The 21,458-nt window shown below is 30.5% G+C and overlaps 3 protein-coding genes across 4 annotated transcripts; 1 reads left to right on the top strand and 2 right to left on the bottom strand.

Moving 5' to 3' along the window:
- Positions 1-4,450: 4,450 nt before the first annotated feature.
- Positions 4,451-4,657, bottom strand: LOAG_17473 (hypothetical protein; the record flags this gene model as incomplete). The annotated part of the gene is made up of 1 exon (XM_020450133.1): positions 4,451-4,657. The coding sequence occupies one exon, from the start codon at positions 4,655-4,657 to the stop codon at positions 4,451-4,453; it is 207 nt and encodes a 68-aa protein (XP_020306250.1).
- Positions 4,658-6,847: 2,190 nt separating this feature from the next.
- On the bottom strand, positions 6,848-17,391 carry LOAG_17472. 2 transcript variants are annotated; one of them, XM_020450132.1, is made up of 23 exons: positions 17,243-17,391; positions 16,655-16,783; positions 16,214-16,372; positions 15,876-15,978; positions 15,456-15,577; positions 14,995-15,222; positions 14,524-14,642; positions 13,811-14,207; positions 13,281-13,439; positions 12,843-12,979; positions 12,516-12,717; positions 12,111-12,180; positions 11,664-11,875; positions 11,299-11,464; positions 11,030-11,152; positions 10,553-10,749; positions 10,132-10,174; positions 9,741-9,849; positions 9,510-9,567; positions 9,253-9,361; positions 8,590-8,742; positions 7,948-8,066; positions 6,848-7,061 (listed from the first exon to the last, which is right to left on the bottom strand). In XM_020450132.1, the coding sequence occupies exons 1-23, from the start codon at positions 17,276-17,278 to the stop codon at positions 6,996-6,998; spliced, it is 3,216 nt and encodes a 1,071-aa protein (XP_020306248.1). In that variant the 5' UTR covers positions 17,279-17,391; the 3' UTR covers positions 6,848-6,995. The 2 variants fall into 2 exon arrangements, with proteins under 2 accessions (XP_020306248.1, XP_020306249.1); XM_020450131.1 differs by lacking the exon at positions 6,848-7,061 and having other exon boundaries at positions 7,810-8,066.
- Positions 17,392-18,288: 897 nt separating this feature from the next.
- Positions 18,289-19,318, top strand: LOAG_05185 (hypothetical protein; the record flags this gene model as incomplete). Its single annotated transcript, XM_003140722.1, has 3 exons — positions 18,289-18,469; positions 18,837-18,943; positions 19,220-19,318. 3 exons carry the CDS (start codon positions 18,289-18,291, stop codon positions 19,316-19,318), a joined length of 387 nt encoding a protein of 128 aa, XP_003140770.1.
- Positions 19,319-21,458: the final 2,140 nt, after the last annotated feature.

Below are 21,458 nucleotides of genomic sequence, written 5' to 3'. Positions count from 1 at the left end.
TTCTTCTTTTTCCTTTTTTCGAGATCAAATTTGTAATTTTTAATTTTTGCTTTCTTTTCCGAAATCATTTCTTATTTGCTTTTTTTTTTGCATTTGACAATGAATTAAATTAAAATTAATATAAGTGCAGAAATATTTTTTATTTCAATTTTTCCAAAAAATAAAAATAAAATTTAAATTTTTTTAAAAAGGTTATTATAGTTTATGCTATTGTTTTTTTTTAATTTGCTATAAATTAAGGAAAAAAGGGAATAAACTAATAAATTAAAATAAATTTTGAGAAAAATATTTAATCATTTATCAATCATTAATCACTTATAATAATCTGTCATTTGGTCATTTTATCATTTTATTTTATAAAAAAAAATTTCATTCACTATAATGTATGTTTTACATTTTAAAACTGTTAACATAAAAACTGTTTTCGTTTCTTTTTTTCAAAAATAATTTCAACAATTTAATGAATGATTACAAAACTTGTCACAATCATTTTTCTAATTTTGTCACATGCCTGGAAGGTTCGTTCATTTTGATCTTCGTGTGTCTTTTGATGTTTGCGTAATTTCATCTCAAATATCGTTCAACTTTTGAGACTGTCAACGATTTTTAAATAGATAGCTCTTTCAGTAGGTTTTACTTGTAATTTGCTTTAATCTAATATTTGATTATTATCTTACGAGTGAAATAACCAATAAATTTGACAATAAATAAGTTATACTTTCATCACATTAAGTTTATTTTTAATAATTTTTAATTGTTTAATGACATATGCTAAAAGGAAGTATAACTATGCTGAATTCTTTTTCATTTACTTAAAATGAATAATTGAAAATATTTTTTTATTTCCAAAATTTCTTATATTTCATTTTATTGTCTTGATAAAAAAAAAAACAAATTCAGGTTTTATTTCATGACAGAATAAAAAAAAAACTTTGAACATCAAAATCTGCCATATTTCAACGGAAGATATGTAGAAATGAATGATTATATATTCCGTTTACAGAAGTTAAATGTAAAGTAGACACTTTTTTATTTTTTAAGATAAGAGACAAATGAGACAAAATATTTTAAAGGTCATATGAGGACAGTTAAGCAAAGGTCACATTTAAGAAAGATGTCGTTTAAATGGTTAAATAGAAAAGGCTATCACATATAGATATGTGTGTCTCTTTCAAATAATGATGAAAAATATGAGCAATGAGGAAAAAAAAACGAGAAATTATCGGTAAGATATAACTTTGAAATGGATGATAACAAATACAAAATCCAGTAATTATAATTCATTGTGATTAGTTTCATGGATAAGATGAATTAACCGGAATTCCGGATTCTATCTTATCAGTTATGTGTTCTGATCATAGAAATCAAATGTAAAGTAGACATTTTTTTCTTTTTTTTAAGGGAAAAAAGATAAATGAAACAGAATATTTTAAAAGTCATCTAAGGTAAGTCAGGCAAATGCGTTTAAATACCGGTATGGAATTTTGCTCGGTAAATATCACAACTAACAATGATAATTAGTATCCGGATGTTTAAAATCATAAATGTTACTTTGATCTTTAATTGTTAATAGTTTTTTGGAATATTTGATAATGATAGTGATAATGATAATTAGTATATGCTAATTATTTAATTATTGAAATTCGATATTTTTCCGGAATAGAATTCAATAATATTTTTCTCAACAATTCTTCGTTCTAGGAAAACAATGGTAATAGCGAATTGTAAATTAATAAGCTAACCATATATCAAACAATTTAGTCAATAATTCGAGTAATAATTAGTAAAAATGATAATTTCTGCATTAATTAAACTGCGTATTATTAAATTTTTGATGCATGCTTTCAAAAAAAAGTATGTGAATTTTCAAATTAAATTTAATTTTGTAAGGCTTTTTTTTACTGAAATAATTTAAAAAAAAAACCTTAAAAACAAAATATGATTGAAATATTCAAAAGACTCTCCAATCGATATCATTGCATCAAAAGGTCAAATCATCAATGAGATTGTTAATTAAAATGATCATTTCATTTATCAGAGACAAACATCAACAAACATGTCATTGCTTAACAATTTATTTTAATGTATTTTTGAATGAAAATATTTTTGCACTTTACAATTTCTATTTTGAATTCCAGGTCAGGTCATAATTTCTTAAAATCAGGTGATTAGGTCAAACATTTTCTCAATGATTGATGCAATTAAGTGATAAATGTTTAAATGAATTATTCTTTCATTGAACAAATTAATAAATAAATAAATGAATAAACAAATATGGAAAAACAAACAAACAAACAAATGAACAAATAAATGAGCTATATGAATTATTGTAAAAAAATTTTCTTAATTTAAATATTGTTTATAAAATTTTCTCTTTTTTTTTCTTTAATTTAATGTAAAATTGATAAACGGTATAATTGTACTGGAAAAGGTGGGGTTAATTAGAAAGAGAGGTGTGACATATCTGAGAAGCGGGAGATAAAAAGGGAGGAGGCGGGGAAATGGGACATTATTGTTGTCAACGAAAAGTTATTAAAAAGGTAGTATGGAATAGTAATGGATAGATAAGTTTAGTGATGGGTATGGTTGAACTGATCTAACTTCTTTGTTTAAAAAATAGTTCAAATTTTACAAATAATGTTGCTAACAATTTTACATTTATTTCTATAACCATTAATTTCTCCATCATTTGCATTTGTTTTGTTATTTAGGCTACAATTGATATCCCCTTATTTGTCAGGCTTTTTATCTAGGCTTATAAGCTTATTTGCTAGGTTTTTCAGTAAGACTATAAGCTACACTTTTATTTATTAGATCCTTTATCCAGTCTATAAGCTCTATTTCAATTTACTAAATTTTCCATATAGGCTAAGAAAAAATATCCTGAAATTATCATCCAATCTAAATTTCTTCCCAGCTCTTCTTATTGACCATCCAATTTGCATCACTGACCATTACTTCTCATTGACCATTTTAGTTAAGCATTTCATCCATTTAGACATAGTTTTATTAATAACATGGCAAGGAGATTACGAAAATTCTGATAATCTTTTGTGAATTCTGATTTTGATAATCTTTTGTGATAATTCTGATAATTCTGATGATCATTCTGATAATCTTTTGTGAATCTTTTGTTATTTTAATTTTCTTTTTTCTATATTCCTTATTTATATTATTATTATTATTATCATAAGGAAAGACATTATTAGAGATCATTGTTATCATTAGGAAAATACGTTTAATTTATTATTGATAATCAATTAAATTCACAAAATTATGGATTTAATGAAATTTTGATCAATTATCATTTTTAATATCACTTCAAACTTATCATTATCAGCATTAATTTCAGTGTACTGATTTTCCTGCATTTTTTTTTTTTGCAACAAGAATAACGAATAAATTGATAATGCATTTGAATCAGAAATTGTTATTGCTCTACTTTATTATCTTATCAAATCTTAATTTGGTGATAGTAGGACGATCATATGAAGCTGGTAAGTTATTTCTTACTCGTTTTATCACTTTTATCACTTTCTTTTATCATTTTCAAATTAACATTTTTTTTTTTGAATTAATAATATAACTAATAATAAATTTGACTTATTTGGTTAATAAATATGCTGTAATCATTATGGATTAATTCAATTAAAATATGAAAAATTTGATGATTATAATGATAAATTTTCTCAAGAAGTTAGTGATAACCATATCCAAATTATGATTATTTTATCATATGTCAAGAATGACCGGATAGTGTTACATCTATTTCAATACAAATTATCATATTTATTCATTGATTTGATTAATCAAATAAAAATTCCAATTCATGGTACTAACAATTTTCGAATAATTGCTACTGATCTAATTTATGTTCTACATCTTCTTGTTAGATTACAATAAACTAAATAGTAAATAGTTTAAAGTAATTGTCATATTTTACAAAAAAAAATTATTAAATTTAAAATTAAATTAGGTCGAAAATAAAACAAAAAACAAAACAAAAATTTCCACTTTCTCTAAATTTTGATTAAACAAAACCAAAAAAAAAGTTAAAGTTTTCTTTTCATTTAACTTCATTTAATTTATTGTCAAATATTATTTTTTTTCATTTTTATTATAATGTTATATAAAAAGAACAGAAAAAAGAAAAAACTTTACATTTTTCTAATATTCTTTCGGTTTATAAATTAAATACAAATTTATTTTTGTTAAAAAAAAAGAAAAGAACAAAATTTTGCGTGCAAAAAAAAGTGCTTAATAGTTTTTTTTTTCTTATTTTTTTTTTATAAATAATCAACCTTTTCATGATTTTTATTGAAATTTATTTAGGTGGATTAATGCGAGATGATTATGAATATGCCTTGGAAGGTATTGCCGTTGATTATGTTACTAAACGGCCAAGAAGTGGTACCATTTCTCGAATACATAAGAATAGAAAACGATTAAATCATCCACGAAATATCAACAATAATTTATATCCTTTTGCTTCATCATCATCATTATCACCATCATCATCATCATCATCATTATCATTATCATCACTACCATCATCATCATCATCATCATCGTCGTCATCATCATCATCATCATCATCATCGTCATTATTATCATCATCATCATTATCATTATCATCGTTATCATCAAAGAACACCATTGTTTATCATCATAAATCAACAATGTATGGATAGTTAATGAAATTAATTTTTGTTACTAAAGTTATTTTATCAAATTGTACAAAAAGAAAACAAATGAAATTTGAAATATTTATCTTATACCGATTTTTTATCATTGATCTTGTAATTAAATATGCAAAATTAATTAATGAAAATTACGAAACTAGAAAGAAAAAAAATGATGAAAATGATGCAAATTGTACGAAAAATTTGAAAATTCTGAAATCTCTTTTTTTTAAAAAATTTCATAAGAGTTTATCAAATTTTGAGATTTCGTGAGGAAAAAAAAAACTTCCAGTAAAATGATTCATTCAATTTTATTGAAAAACTAGAAATCTTCCTTAAACTAGCGCAAAAATCAATGAATAAGCGCAAATGTAACATGTTATAATTTATATGCAAAAAGATAAAAAAAAAGGAAAAACATTTACATCATTTTTAATCAAATATATTTTTTGATGAAATAAAATGTATTCATTCATTCAAACATATGATATCATCAAATGAATGGTTCAAATAATTGATGTAATCATTTTATCACTAATTATGTTAATTAGACAAAAGTGTCTTTTCTTTTCGAATTATTTTTACAATGGCATATCATAATTCAATTTGACAGTTTTTTTTTCCTCCTATACATTTTTTTAATGTTATATTGTTATATTCTTTGTTGCTTGTTATTAATTAATATTATTATTATTTTTATTATCATTATTAGTACTATTATGATCATTATTATCTATGCATGTAATATAATTGTATGCGTGATTAAAATGATTTATCAACAATAATTCACTTTAGAAAAAAAAAATTACTATAGTTCATTAAAATTCTACAATTTCAATCTTTTAACATAATTTTTTAAAGTAATCATCCCAATTAAACTCCATTTCCATTTATCCATTCAATTAGTTCCAATTAAGTGACAATTATTACAAAAAATCTTCTCTACTGTATAAGTTATAATTATTATTACATCTGAATTTATTGCATATCTTCTTCATAACAAATGATCTCATCAAATATTGCTCGCATTTATTGTTATAATAAAACTTAATTTTAATTTGTTCTCACACTACCTTACAACTTTTTATTTTTGTTACATAAATTGTTTGCTTGAATTCTAAGAAAAAAAAGTGACTTATTTTAAAATTTACAAGATGAGGGCAAATATTATTTTAATTAGTTTTTCTTTCGCCCTTAGCAAATCTAATTGAGGATAGAAATCGTTTTTTTTCTATTTTTTTTACTGAAAAATTATGAATAGCTTATCACTTATTTACAACTCTTTCCTTGACATAATACAATTTAAATTATCCACTCATTTTGTATGAGATATCATGGGATATGGGATAACAGATGGTACAAATTGTCAATTGATAGGTGAAGAAATATTTATGAGGTGGAAATTTGAAAGAAATTTTACACGAAATGAATTAAGGAAAATAGCAGGTAGAATGTTTCCGGTTAGTAGGTAGTACATCAGTAAGTAACGAATGTTATAAATGGTCAGATAAATAGCAATGAATGCCTCAATAAATTTTGAAAATAATTGTGAATGAAATTTTTTAAATTTGCAATCACAAATCTTTTCAATTTTTATTTTCTGCATTAAAAACAATGGTTGCAAAAATTGCTTTTAAAGAACACAGTTATGATGAGATGATGTAGAATGATTTTGGTCAAAGAAAACAATCGACAAAAGAATAAACACAATTTGTTGCACATTATTAATAATAATAAAAATAATGATAAGAAAAATTAATGAAGACAACAACAAATTATTCAAAAAAGTGCCACCGATAGATAATAAAATAACGATCATTACAGAATTTCAATTTTGGTATTTCTTCTGTTAATTATTTCATAGTTTACTGAAAATGCAAATATCGGAAAAGAAGTAGCTGCCGATGCATTAAGTCAGCATCTTTATTACCAGAGAGAGCAATTTAGGATCAAATGTCCAATAGGTACTGCTTACTGGAATATCAAAATTGATGGATTTAAGAAAGTTAACGTAAAGTCTATTCCTGATATGGACCAGGAACACAACTCTAATTTCTTTCCAGATAATTTTAAGGTAAAAGTTTTCAAAATAATTTTAAATTCAAAAACCGACTTGTCTCGAAGACTGAAACTCCCTCAAACAACCACTTTCCATACATCTCTTCCCTTGATAAGATATCTTTATCACATAACCTGAACTCTATTTCCCGAAATTAAAACAACTTAATTAGCTACTCTTAATCCAACAACACGAAGGTAAAGAACACTTTTGCATCAAATGCAATGCGGAACATATACTAGGATGAAGATTTATTATTCTTCATCATCACCATAAACAATTGCTTGTTCCAACATCCTATCCTCGTTCATTGTTACAGCCTGAAAGATGAAACAAGGATAAACAAATAAACTTTCAACGAACTCTTTGAGCTATAGTCCAAAAAATATACTTAACTAAAAAGATCTGTCTTTTCTATTCGAGAGATCAAAGGTCCTGATCAGTCACAGGCAACTGGTAATGGCTATATAATAGCCATCACGTATTATTCTCACTCAAAAGCTGAGCAAAAGCTGGGAAATGGTGACAACATGCTATATTGGTGATTTAGCCCATGCTCTTATCCAGATCTCTACAAATTAGAATCGTTCAATTAAAAAATTAAAAAATGGTGCATCAATAAAATCCATTAAAAGTGGCACTTTATACCGTTTTTTAAAAAAAGAAAGAAAAAAAAGTGAATACAAAGACGTTGAGAGGAAATATAATCACGAGATTTTTCATAATCCTTACAAATTTGCATAAGAAATACCCTTACTTATTATAACCGCCATAAGATGAACAATGCTGCAAAAGTAATACCATACTTTAAAATGTCTTCATGTATGACATATATGCAAATAGCTTATGCTCCATTGAAAATTTACTCAGTTTTAAGACATGACGCTGTAAAGATGTCACAAAAATATGCGAAGGCTTAAGAAATGGATTCAGATCAAATTAATTAGGATCAGTTTATGCTAGAAAAACCCTGTCTTCTTTACAACTGCAGATAACCTACAATATATGAGACGCAACAAATAATAGACCTGCAGCACCGTAGCATTAACAACTTGTGCTGCATATGTACGGTTCTATTGAATTTCATATCACAACAACAAAGTTCGAAATCTTATAGAGGGGAAAAAAAGATTACTCGAAAAGATTACTCATCACCTTCAAATCATCGCTGTTTGGCACTACATTTGCACCACCATGCAATTTTACCTCGGATGCTAAAGCCTCGACAGCTCCGCTTACTGCAGCGTTTTCATCATCATGAGTAGTCGATGTCACGGGTTCATTGCTCGAGTCATCCATTTCGGTCCTCTTTCTTATTCGTTTTTCTAAAATTAAACCAACAAATAAATTATGACTTTGCATAGTCACATAAAAACTTGGGGATAAACAAAAAAAAAAAAAAAAAAAACTTAAGGAATAACAGATTCCAGCACACGGTATAAATGGAGCAAAAAGTTCATTCCTGCCGAAAGACTATATATCATGAGCAGCACCGATATATTTAATACCACCAAAATCATGCTCAACTACCAAAATAATGTCTAGATCCCAACAGCCTTGAATAATACCTAGAGCCTAATTACCGCAGAAATTCAAACTACAGAATTACTCATTGCAACGGGAGTGCATACGACCGAGCGTCGGTGCATCAACACTTCAACAAATAGTTCAGGATAATAATTATTAAACTGTTTTGATTCAAATACCTGTCTCCATGTCTATTCGAAAAATCTAGTCTTTGTTAGCTAACATGCAACAATATCATCCCAGATTAATTGACATTCGCTTTTAAAGTTCAGAAAAAAGTGGGATTCGATCCGGTTCAAGTTTGACACAAGGGAAAGTTACCAGTTTTGGTAGATTCGGGTTGTGCGCATTCTTCATGACTGCTAGATGGTACCATAGCGTTATTATCCCAATCATCGTGCTTAGAATTGTTAACATGCCCATCTCCCGATTCGCTATTTCGCCATTGATTCTCCTGTGTAGTTTTGCAACCATCTGAAACAATCATGAATTATAAGCTTTGGTTTTTTTTTCTTTTTTTTGATTATATTTCCATATAACCCAATGTTTTTTTTTTAATTTTTTACTCCTCCCATTTTTTTTACTTTTTTTTCAGTGGACATTTCTTATTTCTATGAAATCATCTGAATTTTTTCCTTAATAATCTTCGGTTTGGACAATTCAGATTCTGGAAAGTACAAATTGCAAATCGATTTTACTTTTGAAGGTCTCATTAAGGTTTCATTCCGAATGATAGCTTCTGCATCAAATACCTAATTCAGCAAAGGAATGCGAAAAAAAAGGAAGAAAAACTCTTCAGTGCATAAAACACATATTACAGCATGACAATATGCAAAATAAGGTATTTGGTATCTTAAACTGCAACATTTTTTATCAAATACTAAACACCATTGCATACCACTAGCATCAATAATTTTCATCAAAAATTCTGCATTATGACAAAGACAAGATATTCATAACTGAAAAACATCACTTAACTCATACCGGAATTATTAGCTAACAAAGTAGGTGGAAAATGCCGCGGTGGATAAAGATTTCGCGATCCTCTTCCCATTCCTGGTGAGTGCATCAATGGTAGCGGTGTTCGCAACACCTACAATTAACAAAAAATATTATGCACAAATCAGTATATTTAATAAAAAAATTGAAATGTTAACAACACAGTTAAATCATCGGAGAACTGTGAAGACCAAAATGAATAGCCTGATTGCAACATGATACTATTTGCACGGAACACATACCCCTCTAACTGGAGCTCCTCCAAAAGGCGGTCCTCCGCGGAAGGGTGAAAACGGTGACCTGTAAGAAACAAATATAAAAATATAGTTGTAGTAGCAGCATAAAAAAATAAAAAAACACAGTGTAACTATTTTTTTTTTCGAATTAAAAAATATTTCGCAATCAAATATTTCGAATATCATAAACAGTATCACAACCATTAGAAGATGAACAAAAGTAATTGAAAATCATACCGCCCAGGAAATACTCCTGGTCGATTTGCTCTCATATTTAGAGATCCACAAGAGGAATTGTACCTGGGAGGCAGCATACTGTAACCTGAAGACATGAATGTATTCGGTCCTGAAAATTATATTCTATTGCGATTGCAACAAAATCTAACTCGTGTTAAATTTTTCAATCCATGTTAGTTCTGAATCAGAAGTCCATTGTAATCAAGGAAAATTAAAATATTAAACTTTCATGAGTAATCCAATCTTTGCATCAAACTCCCAAATTACTGATGCTAAACACAGTCCCAAGCTTGACTTCTAAGAGCTAAAGGTTATAATGTCGATTTATAAGCAAAATGAGAGTGCCTTGGCAGACAAGAACATTGAGAAAAAAAATCCTTCAAAAAATAACCTGGAACACGCATCCTTTCCACATTCATCGCATTGGTAGCAATCTGAAATAAACTAGCCTATAGTTAGCATATGAAACGTATTAACATCAACGTAACATGAAATCACTACTGCTTACTGTTCTAAAATAATATTTAGCAGGCAGAATCATGTTAAGATTCGCAAAAATACTGTACTCTGACCATTGCACTTTGCACACTGATCCACTAATGAAGTGGATAATAATTCACTAATTAAGAGAATATTGATTAAGTATTTAATCCATTATCACGGTGTAAAATGAAAAAGTGCTTTCAAAGTTCCTGAAAAATGCAATGACATTTGACTCCTGCAATTGAATCATCTTTCATAAAATATGTTAACATAAAACGTGTTAACAAAGAGTATTAACATTGCTAATGGTAATCATAATGAAATCATGCCTGCGGCGAAGTCGATGGAGCATTCGTTCCTTGGGTATCAGTTGAGGCACAGTTGTGTGGTTTCGGAGTTGGTGCAGCGCCAGCTAGTGGTACACCTCCAATTGGAGGAGGTAGACCAGGCGGAAAAATGCCAGGAATTGGCATGATTCCATGAGGTAGGAATGGAGCAGCTCCAGACAATCGAGGCGGTTGACCCACTGAATGTTCACGAAGATATTTATGGAACAAATGAAAAAAAAAAACGCAGACTTGCCAAAAATCTATTAACCCACAAGTTCATAAACTTTCTGATCGATATAATTTTAAATATTTGTCAAGAAGATCGATCAAAAGATAAATTTAAAGAAATATTTCAGTTGAAGACCAAAAAATTGAAAATGGATTCTAATTACTATAAAGTTACATATAAGTCATTATTTCTCTAATTTTAATTACTATAAAGTACATAAGTTATTATTTCTCTTCAGAATAACTGACGAGGAAACTGATATGAATGCATATTTGGAGCTATTTGTGGTAACTGAATGTTCGAAGTACACTGAACAGAAGCCGAATCCTGCTCACGTTGCTTTCCTTTCAATCCATGTTCATCATACAAATCTGTAATGAAGCTTCCAACAAAATCCTCATTTCTCTTTCATTTCAAGTCAGTTAAACGAAATGCATTTTAATTTAGTTCAATTAAAATAAACAGATGAAATAACCTTCGAACCATTAATAAGAAAATCAATCAAAAATGAACTTACCAGCAAGATGGGAGGGTAACGATTCTATTTCAAGATGGCCTCCTTCTATTAGAGATTCCAAATCACTAGGCAGAGCAAAATGTGGAATCAACGAGTACCCTCGGTCGGGATCCCAGTACTCCGCGTATCTTTCACCTTTTAAACCTTGTCCAATGCCCCAATTCAACTAAAAAAAGAAAGACAAAGAAAATCAGAAGAAAGTAAAGGTTTAAAGTATAGATCGTTTAAAGTAAAAGAAAATCATATACTATATCATTAAGAATTGCATTATTTTAGAACCTCAGGTGTGCAATTATTTTACCGGTCCTTTCATGCAAAAACAAGAATCAACTCTAACATATGTACTTTGGTGTTTAAGAACTTACTTTGACATTCTTTTCTCCGATTTTGAAATTCTTCTGCATCCGATCCATTACTCGGAACGCTGCTTTCCTGTCTTTCATCGTAACGTATGCACAAGCACGGGAATGTATAATGCTAATGCGTGCTGGTTCTCCAGCTTCAGCTATTGCCTGACGGATTTCATTTTCCGTACAATTCGAAGGAATCCTACCCAACCATAGTGTACATGATGCAACTGCAAATATATGGATCTATATGAAATTGGTAAATCATAAAGTGGAGATAAAATTGGAACCATCTAATGCGACTTAGTTTTTTATCCATCTTATTGGAATTATTCGAATTCGTAACAATAGGCTGCAATGTAAAAAAAGCTACAAGTGATAATTCAGAGGAAAAATACATAGTTTTTTAGTGTGACACTGGAAAGTCTAGCACTTCCGGCTGCAGATGATTCTAGAATAACTTACTCAGTAAATGTCCTTCTTTCGGTGGCCACGGAAGTCCCATTTTCCGACGCAACCGCTCCAAATCTCTGTACTGTAAAAGTTCGAAAATATGAAAATTGTTCAAAGACTACATATAAATATTTGTTTGATTTCCAAATGTATTTTTTTTCCTAAAGATAACTCATTTTTTCCCCAAAAGTAACCGAAATACCATCCGTCAAGCAAGACAAAAATGACACTTCTGCGTGCTGCAGCATAATGTACAGAAATCAAAAATATAAAAATATCGTAAATATAATCATAAATATTCCTCATTTAAAACGGTTGACAATACCTCCTGTCAAGATATCAAGATATCCTCTCATTTAAGTGATTATGAGGTAGAGAAATCTAACCTCCACTACACTTTTAAATAACAAAACTTACTGCTGGATTGTTATGATCACGTTCCGACCGTTCCCTATCAAGATGTCCTCGTGATAAACCTCTTCGTCCATGACTATCACTACGACGATGTTCTCTTCTACGATCTCCAAAGCCCTGATCGCGAGATCGACTACGTCGCGGCCGCTTTGAATGCAGATCCCCAAAGCCGCGACTGTTCCCTCTATCCTCGTGTTCACGATCCCTTCACAATTATTATTACAGTATACCAATGTTAAAATGTAATTACTCCAAGAAAATAAAACCCATTAAAAAATCACCCCCCATTTTGTTTCCAACAAACAGTACATATCAAGAAAAGTAACCAACCTCGAGCGACCGCGCCGCCGTTCCTGACCTTTATCACTCTTTTCACTAATTCTATCATTTCTCCCATGACCACGCCTTAATCGCTCATCTCGATCGCTATCAAATCTGTCATCTCCTTCTCTGCGATAGCGATCATCCTACAGCACAAATATTATAATGCAATAGGTATATGCAGAAGAAACCTATTACGTACATTTAGTAAACCTATTAGTACATTTAGTATGAAGAGAAAAAAAACAGCTAACTGCTTCAAAACCATATAATAATAAGATTTGAACGAAAAGAACAAACGGACATTTTTTTTTTGCTTGGAAAACATTCCGAAAAGAATTGTGTGGAATAGTGGTCGTGATCCCTGATTTTTTGACATTTTGAAATATCTAACATTTCCAAAAAAATAAAAAAATACAAACCATGTCAAATACAATAAAAACAAACTTGATCAATATTATTGCGATCTCGACTGTCGGCATTCGTCGTATTTGCAAGTGACAATCCACCAGGTATCGAAGTAGGGATCTGTGGGGGCATCACACCCAGAAGATTTGGAGGTGGCATATTCGGCGCAAATGCAGCTAATCCGCCCGCATTAAGCAACTGAAATGAATAAGGGTTGAAATTTGCACAAATGAACATGGAAACACTAACTGAAATATACCGTAATCATGAGGAATGTAGCACCTGCCGATAAGCAACATTCTGAAGAAGGTGAATGACGCCAACCGTCAAAAATTTCGTTTTTTAACCTGATAAATAGGTCACATTTGTAAATGAGGTGTCAAAATTTTCTAGCATGGAACAAAGGGAATTTACGAAATTTTTCTTTGGAATACCATAAAAAGTAGATATATGCATTCTAGTTAATTATAATAGCACCTACTTTATGCCGCCTTTCCTTAAATCAAACATCAATTCGACTTGATTAAATACAAGGCCAAATCCCTTTACAAATAAAAAAGAGAACTTACAAATTGTTGTGCTGATCTGGGTGATAATATGTTTGTTGTTGCCGGAGGCTGCAACGACTGACCTGGCATCGGAATCGAAAGTGGAGGAACAGCTGCTGTTATATTCGTTTGTGAGGCAGTGATTGGATTTAACGGAATCGTAATTGGAGGTGCACCCGGTTGAGTTGCTAAGGTACGAGCTGCAGATGGAATACTTCCCTGTTGCTGTTGTTGTTGCTGTTGTTGTTGTTGTTGTTGTTGTTGTTGTTGTTGTTGTTGTTGTTGTTGCTGCTGCTGTTGTTGCTTAACGGCTTGCACCCTTGCTGCAGCTGCCTGGGACAAAGCCGAAATTCGTTCCGTGTGCATGCGCTGTATTTCTTCTTTCGTATCTGGCTCTCGAAGAACTGCTTCTGCCATACTGCAACATATAATTGGATAATAGAATGCATTTGAGTATAATACTTTCGGATGTTTCCAATGATGCACCTTCTAAAATTAATTATAACCCCCGTAAAACCATTTGAGCATTATGCTCTTTGTAAGTAATAATCATAGCGAAAAATTAATTTATTTTCGAGCTAATGTTCAGTGATCATGTGATCTTTCGAACAGTAACATATTCACCATTTCCTCAACTCGCTCAGTGTATCTGTCATTCACGTTCTTTGACTAAAATAAAATGTCATTAATTCTGATCGTTATAAAATGTTATTTACTTAAAAATCAGTTAATACCCTATAATTTGTTGTTTCGTCAGCTCAGCAGGTTTCGCTTCTATCTCCAACTTGCGGTTAAAATCATCGTCACCGCTATCATCCTCATCACTGTAATCGAATTCTTTGGAAAGAAGATTCTGAAAAAGGTACATTAAAACACTAACTAACCATATGAATACTAATCTTATGCACCACTTTATTTATGTTTATTTATGGTTTTATTTTTATTTATGGTAGTCACCATCCTGACAGTATTCGAGACAGGATAATACAGCTTATGACAATAATTTGACTAATTTTATAGTTTACTAGCACTAGGACTATTAAAAGTTTTGTTTTAAAGTTCGTTTTAAAGTTTGTTCGGCATAATTTTTAGCAAAGATCAATAAAAGAATTTACTTTATCTCGGAGTCATCAATAAAAGGCAGAGTTCTGAACTAAACATACGTTAGAAATTCTTTCAGAAAAATGAAAAGGCCCCATACAAACCTTGATGTTCCCCTGTCTTTTCGAATCTAACTCTCGACGTTCAGTAAGTTTGTCGTTGACTAGTTTGTTGACTTTCTGCAATAACGATGAATCGGACGTGAACATTCCACCAAGATCCAAACCCATTGTAGTTAGCATCGCAAGCGTTTCACGCTCGCTTACGCCTCCTTCTACAGCATCATCACTCGGCTCACGAAAAGGTAAAGGTGGTGTACGTGATCGATTTCCCTAAAATTTGCAATAAAATTCCGAAGCTCTTCGAAAATTTTCTTCAAATATTGCTTATATTACGCCATTTATGTTTGATAATAAATTATATGATGAAAGTCATCGGTACCTGAAAAATTAAATTTTAAAGAATATGTTGAAGCCTATCTATCCAAGCAGTAATTTATTCAAGATCGAAGGCTGTCTCCTTGCACATGCAACCTTATTTTTGAAAAAAATATTCCCTAACATACAGATAATGGAGCTTGTGATTCCATTAGTTTTCGCTTTTCACCACGACCAGGGATGCGACTATATATCGAGAAGTCCGCCTGATCACCCTTTACACTTTTTTCTACGATCACAACATCGGTTTCTGAAAAATATCCTTATTAGGATTAATAATTTCATTTTATAATAAATTAAGATGCTTATTTGCTATAACTTCGTTTATTTCAAGGATTGTTTGCCTACTGAACATTTTTTTGAACGCCGAGAACATTTTTCTCTAGCATTATGGAACACATATCAGATGACATTGAAGTCCTAAAGTCCCAAATAAGGCTCAGTTCTTTGTTGAACTACAATTACGCAACTGAGAACAGTTATACAGCTGCGCAACTTTGGCAATTAAAACCTATGAAAAATGAAGCTGAAAAAAAAGGAAAAGAAACCAAGTCCATGAACATCCCGACAATAATCCAGCCATGGTCGTAACTTCCCTGTATCAAATATTTCATGACTTTTCCATAAATTCAAAACTCGAACCACTTTCAACTATAAATAGTATAACTGGAAATATCGTAAGTATGAAATAAAGAAAAGTAATAGTTTTAAGGAATATAACAGTTTAGTAGCTAGAAGGAAAGAGCTCGTGAAGTACTAACTACAACTTATAGTATTATAAACCAAAGCTAACAATAAAGTACAAAGAAAAAAATCAATCACATACAATATGATGTCTTGTATTAATAAATTATAGACCAAAAATAATTTTAAGATCTATGAATACCTTATCATCAGCCTTACAATTCAACAAATTCGAAAGAGTTGCTTGCATATTGATCGCAAAACGTGGACCAAAAACATCTTTGTCTTTGAACTGATGACGCGATTGCCGTATTATGGAATCGATACAATATAGACCAGGTATCTTATATTCTGTTTTGCACTGAAAATGAAAACAGCCAATTAACAAGAAAACTAAAAAAACACTGTTTGTTAGTCAATAAAAAACTAAAAAATACTGTTTCAGCCAACGAACAAAAGAGACGATTCGATATATCAGGAGTTTTAGATTTACATCGGTGATTCGCTTCACCATATCAAGAAAGTGTATTCAGATTCCACCCATATTTTATCAAATATTACTAGAGAAATAGCTATGCCATCCTTGAAAAAACAAGGGCGTACCGTTATTTTTATTAAAATCTTAGATATCAACTTATATCACCTTCATCAAAAATTTTTCGACTCCAAAGACGACATGTTTGTAATATTTGATAGCTTTCATTGCCGCCTTTGTGATATCCACAATCTTTTTCTTACTTATCGGTGGTCGTAATTCGTACAGAGACACCAACTGAAAGTTATGCGTCTTTCATTTCAGTTCATCATCCCATTATTTAACTGTCAATTTATTCCTATTACTCCCAGCAAATATTTCTGTTAGATATATACTCTATAGATACCATCAAATTATGTGGACGATATTACCTCTGCCCTATAAGTCAAGTTTTGAACAATATCGTCAGTCTGTTTGTTGCATGTAAAATGACATTTGATGCATAAATTTGAGATTGAGATGCCTAGGGGATCCGTCTTGCATATAACACGCTCTGTCATGGCAATGTAAGAGTCATATCCATATCAGGATTTTGGGTACAATTGTCACTGACTATAGTATCATTAGGAGTGACAGTCGTCTTGACACTATAAACAAAATTTGGTCTTCTTAAACAAAATTTCCTCCTATCAGCACCAGCAATACTTAATCGATAGCTTATTTAAGATACTGAATAATATCATAGTAATGTCATACCTCAGCATTAAATGCTCTTACAACCTCCGTCTCCATTGTTCGATTACTTATTCACTGTTTTTCCAATGAAAGTTAATAAATTGAAAAATTCATTAAAACCGACACTTCCAGAGCAACAATTTCGGTAGATACAATTGCTATCCCTGAAATTAAGTACTCAATGCATTTTCTAAGTATTCATTTTGATGCATTTCAACGTCGAAATTTACAACCCAAACAATCCACAGATAGCGGATGAAACTTGTGAATATTAATTAAAAGTGACCCAAATCTAGGAAAAAAACTTTTGATCAATATTTCAATAAAAAGAAAAAAAGAAAATTTTGACCAAAACCTCCGTACTCACCAAATACGAATTCAAGAAATCAAAAAACAACGGCACCCATTTAACCCGAGAAAACCCCAGTCCGGTACATTATCAAACCACTAAATAAGCTTTATTTCAGACCATACTGACATCTATGTGAAACTCGTTTGAATCATTGGAAGATAGTTTCTAACTGAAAATGAGTAGAAATATTTTATGGATATCATTCTTCAAGCAAGAAACTATTACAGGTATTTAAATAAAGCCTTTGAAACACTTAAATCACGTAACTCTTAGACGTCGAAGTAAAGCTTTTGAAACATTTAAATGACGTAACTCTCAGACGTCTAAGTAAAACCTTTGAAACATTTGAATGATATAACTCTCGGACATCTAAGTAAAGCCTTGGAAACATTGACTTGACGCAATCCTCATATGCTTTCACGTATATATGATGCGATTTTTGGATTAGGAAAATAGGCGACTAATGCCTTAAAATATACATCCATTGTCAAATATATATATATATATATATATATATATATATCCAATAATAAAATACAATATACTGAAATATAGTATGTCAATATCAATACAGCACACCAATATAGTATATCATACCTCATTACAGTATATATTAATACAATATATTGACACATTATATTGGTATGTTTTGTATTAATACAGTACACCATATACTTAATGCTATAAATACGCTACGTGAAACAATGATACAGTCATGGTTTGGCCTCGCAAACGACGCTATATCCACGCTTGCTGCAGACGTACTGATGGCTATGACAGTCAATGCCGAATACATATACTGTATTATATTATATTATTAATATACTGTATTATATTTAGCAAAAAGTTCGGATATAAAGGGTACAGTGGAAGATATGTTCAGGCGGTGTTGAGAAGTTAGTGTATGATATACTGCATTAATATTGACATACTGTATTTCAGAGTACTGTATTTCCATTACTGGGATATATATACATACATATATATATTTAGCAATGGATTCTGATTTCTAATATTCCAGTACGCAAGTATCAATTTGTGTTTGCCTTTGGAGGCAGGTGTATGTTTTTATTTTTTTTGTCTTTGTTTGACCGCCTCAGGAAATGTCCGTTGGTAGCGTGGTCAGCCAACGGGTGGAGATGGAGATGAGCTTTGGTTAGGTCATCTTTTCTGGACCACTCTCTGTATAGAACAAACAATGCTTTCGTTGAAAAAAGCTGTTTGATCGTTTAAAATGCTGCCGAACAAGACTGTCATCTCCAGGATCAATCAATGTCCTGAACCACTTCCATGCAGGGTTGGATCTACGGTTTCCAGTGCATCCTATCACCTGCCGTTTTGTTGCCTGTCGCTACAGGGCTTCAAAAAGTGTGTGTATCCTTCGAATCTGCTCAGTGGACTTTTTATTTTTTTAGGTGAGGCGTGGTACTAGTCTTGTCCTTTCAACCTAAGGTTCATTTGGCGAGCTAGCGAGTTTAGATTATAGCAGCGAAGTCCTTCGGACAAAATTTTTTTTTTTAGTTGAAGTATCTTCTGAGACAGATGGCGTTATAGAGCTAAACAATGTCCTTCTCCTAGGATGGTTGACCGAAGAGTAACGAGCCCTTACTACCTGTGAACACACTTTGTCTAACCCTTTAGTTCAGACCTATCTGGCACCTACCGGTGACAATTGTACCGCTAGCATAATTCTCAACCTCATAAAAGCGCGCAAGCTTCTCCTGCGACAAGAGGGTGAAAAATAATATAGTACAACAATTTGATATTACATATTTAGTATTTTGCCAAAGAATACATCCATGAAATTTTGTGCCAATAATATGCATTGTATTACAGAATGTATACTGACCAATAATAAGTACTGTATTAATATGCATTGTATTACTGTGCCACCAATATGCACTAGATCAATAATATGCATGTATTACAATGATATATTATACAAATAGTATGGTATATCCGGTATTCAGTACGGTAGTAAGCTATTTCTAAATACTTAACACTGTAATTCAAGCAACTGGCTTAGAGGATGCATTATTTTTAAACATGTATCAATTTGTTGTTTCCAGATATCATTTATCCATCCATCATTCCCATTATAGAAGTAAATGATTAGCTAGTAATATAGCAATAATTATCTACCCTGCAATACTTTATATGCAAAATTAACTTCTTCTAAATCATACCATTTATTTAAATTTATATCTTTTGGCAAATTTTGCAGCATTGTATCGTTCCATTGCCAAAGTTTTTTATTTCTTATTTTTCAATCATCATAGAAAGAAAATTATTCAAATTTTTTTTCTTATCCGTTTTCATTACCGCACCTCATTTCTCCTTAGTTTTTATACAAAATTTGGACTAATTAGCTAAAATTATTATTACCAATATTTACACAAATTATTAATAAAAAAGTTAAGGGAATTTGTAAATTTAGACTTTGATGGTAATAAATTTTCAATAATTTTCATATTATTTATTATTTATAGCATGAAATGATGAAAAGATTACAAAATATTTCCAATATATGCGACAATAATTAGCTATTTGGATCAGCAATCAACTTCAACTGAATCTTTTTAATCTGTAAATGATCATTGTTATCATTCGTTTCATTATTTCTTTTTTTTTTTTTAACAGGTTTAATCGTTATTTGTTGTTCATCATATGGAAATTTATTAAAATTGGCAATGTAATCAATAATTATAACATTTTTATCTTTGACCAAAATTTATTTATTATTTATTTTTAATTGTTTCCTTATTATTTGTTATTATGCTTGTGTATTTTTATGTATGAATGTATGTGTGTATATGTATGTCAAAATTTAAATTTGAAATTTCAGAATATTTGGTTGAAATCTAAATTTTACATTGCAGAATCCGAATTTTATAGCTAACAAACAATCTAAGCCTTTTTGCTTATTACTTTTTAAAAAAGCATTTTCTGGCGTATTTACAACAATTTGATATGCAGAATATATCAATTTAGCTTACGTAATTAACATATTTATGGCGTATCTTTCTTTGAAACTTTTAAAGAATAAATTTTTGTATTGGGAAGAAAAATTATTAATGCTTGCTGATAAATTGATTTATTTATTGCTAATTAATGTCATCATTTTTCATCGCAATCATATTGTTTTGTGAAATTTTATTCGAATTCAATTTTTATCTCAGAAAAAGTTTGGCTTTTTTTTTTTGAAAAACCAAAAATTCCAAATCTCTATCTGGACGATCGAAATTTAGCATTACTATTAGTTTATCAAATTTTAAATGACAATAATACTTTACAACATTATTTTACCACTACAAAAGATAAACTAACTTTTGTAGCATCTGAACTTTTCTTGACCCTGTTGTAACCGCTTGACCAAATTTTTTAGACGTCCTAGACATAGTCCATAGTTGTTACTCAACTTATCCTTCGATTCTTTCCATGGCCATCTTACTTGATATCTGTTATTATATTTCGTTATAGATTTCTTAAATTGCTTCAGTGCCTCTTCATCGCCATCGGCATTAGGTCCTTCTTGTATTCCCATGACTTCTAGTTTCCAGAAATTTTCTATTTCTGATCCTATGGTTAAAGTGGATATTGTGTTGGAAATATGTGTCGTACTTTTTTCACACAATTGGTTTATATCGCCACTTCCCGCAATCATTGGTTCCAACTTTTGTGTGAAGTAGTGAGAATCCTGATTTTAATGTTTCGATTCTTTCCAATTCCACAAATTTGAAGAAATGATCTGCTCCGATTAAGATGTCAGGTCGTTTCCAATAATTTTTAGCTTCATTGTGTGGTTGGCTATTGGTATTTTGACAACATGTAATTCATTAGTTAAGTATTCGATTACATTGGCGCGTAATTGGATAGTCTCATCTG

The sequence above is a fragment of the Loa loa genome (assembly GCF_000183805.2).
Source record: "Loa loa unplaced genomic scaffold supercont3.79, whole genome shotgun sequence".
Taxonomy (NCBI): domain Eukaryota; kingdom Metazoa; phylum Nematoda; class Chromadorea; order Rhabditida; family Onchocercidae; genus Loa; species Loa loa.
Note: the sequence above shows the minus strand (reverse complement) of the source record. Positions and strands in the feature narration are given on the sequence as shown.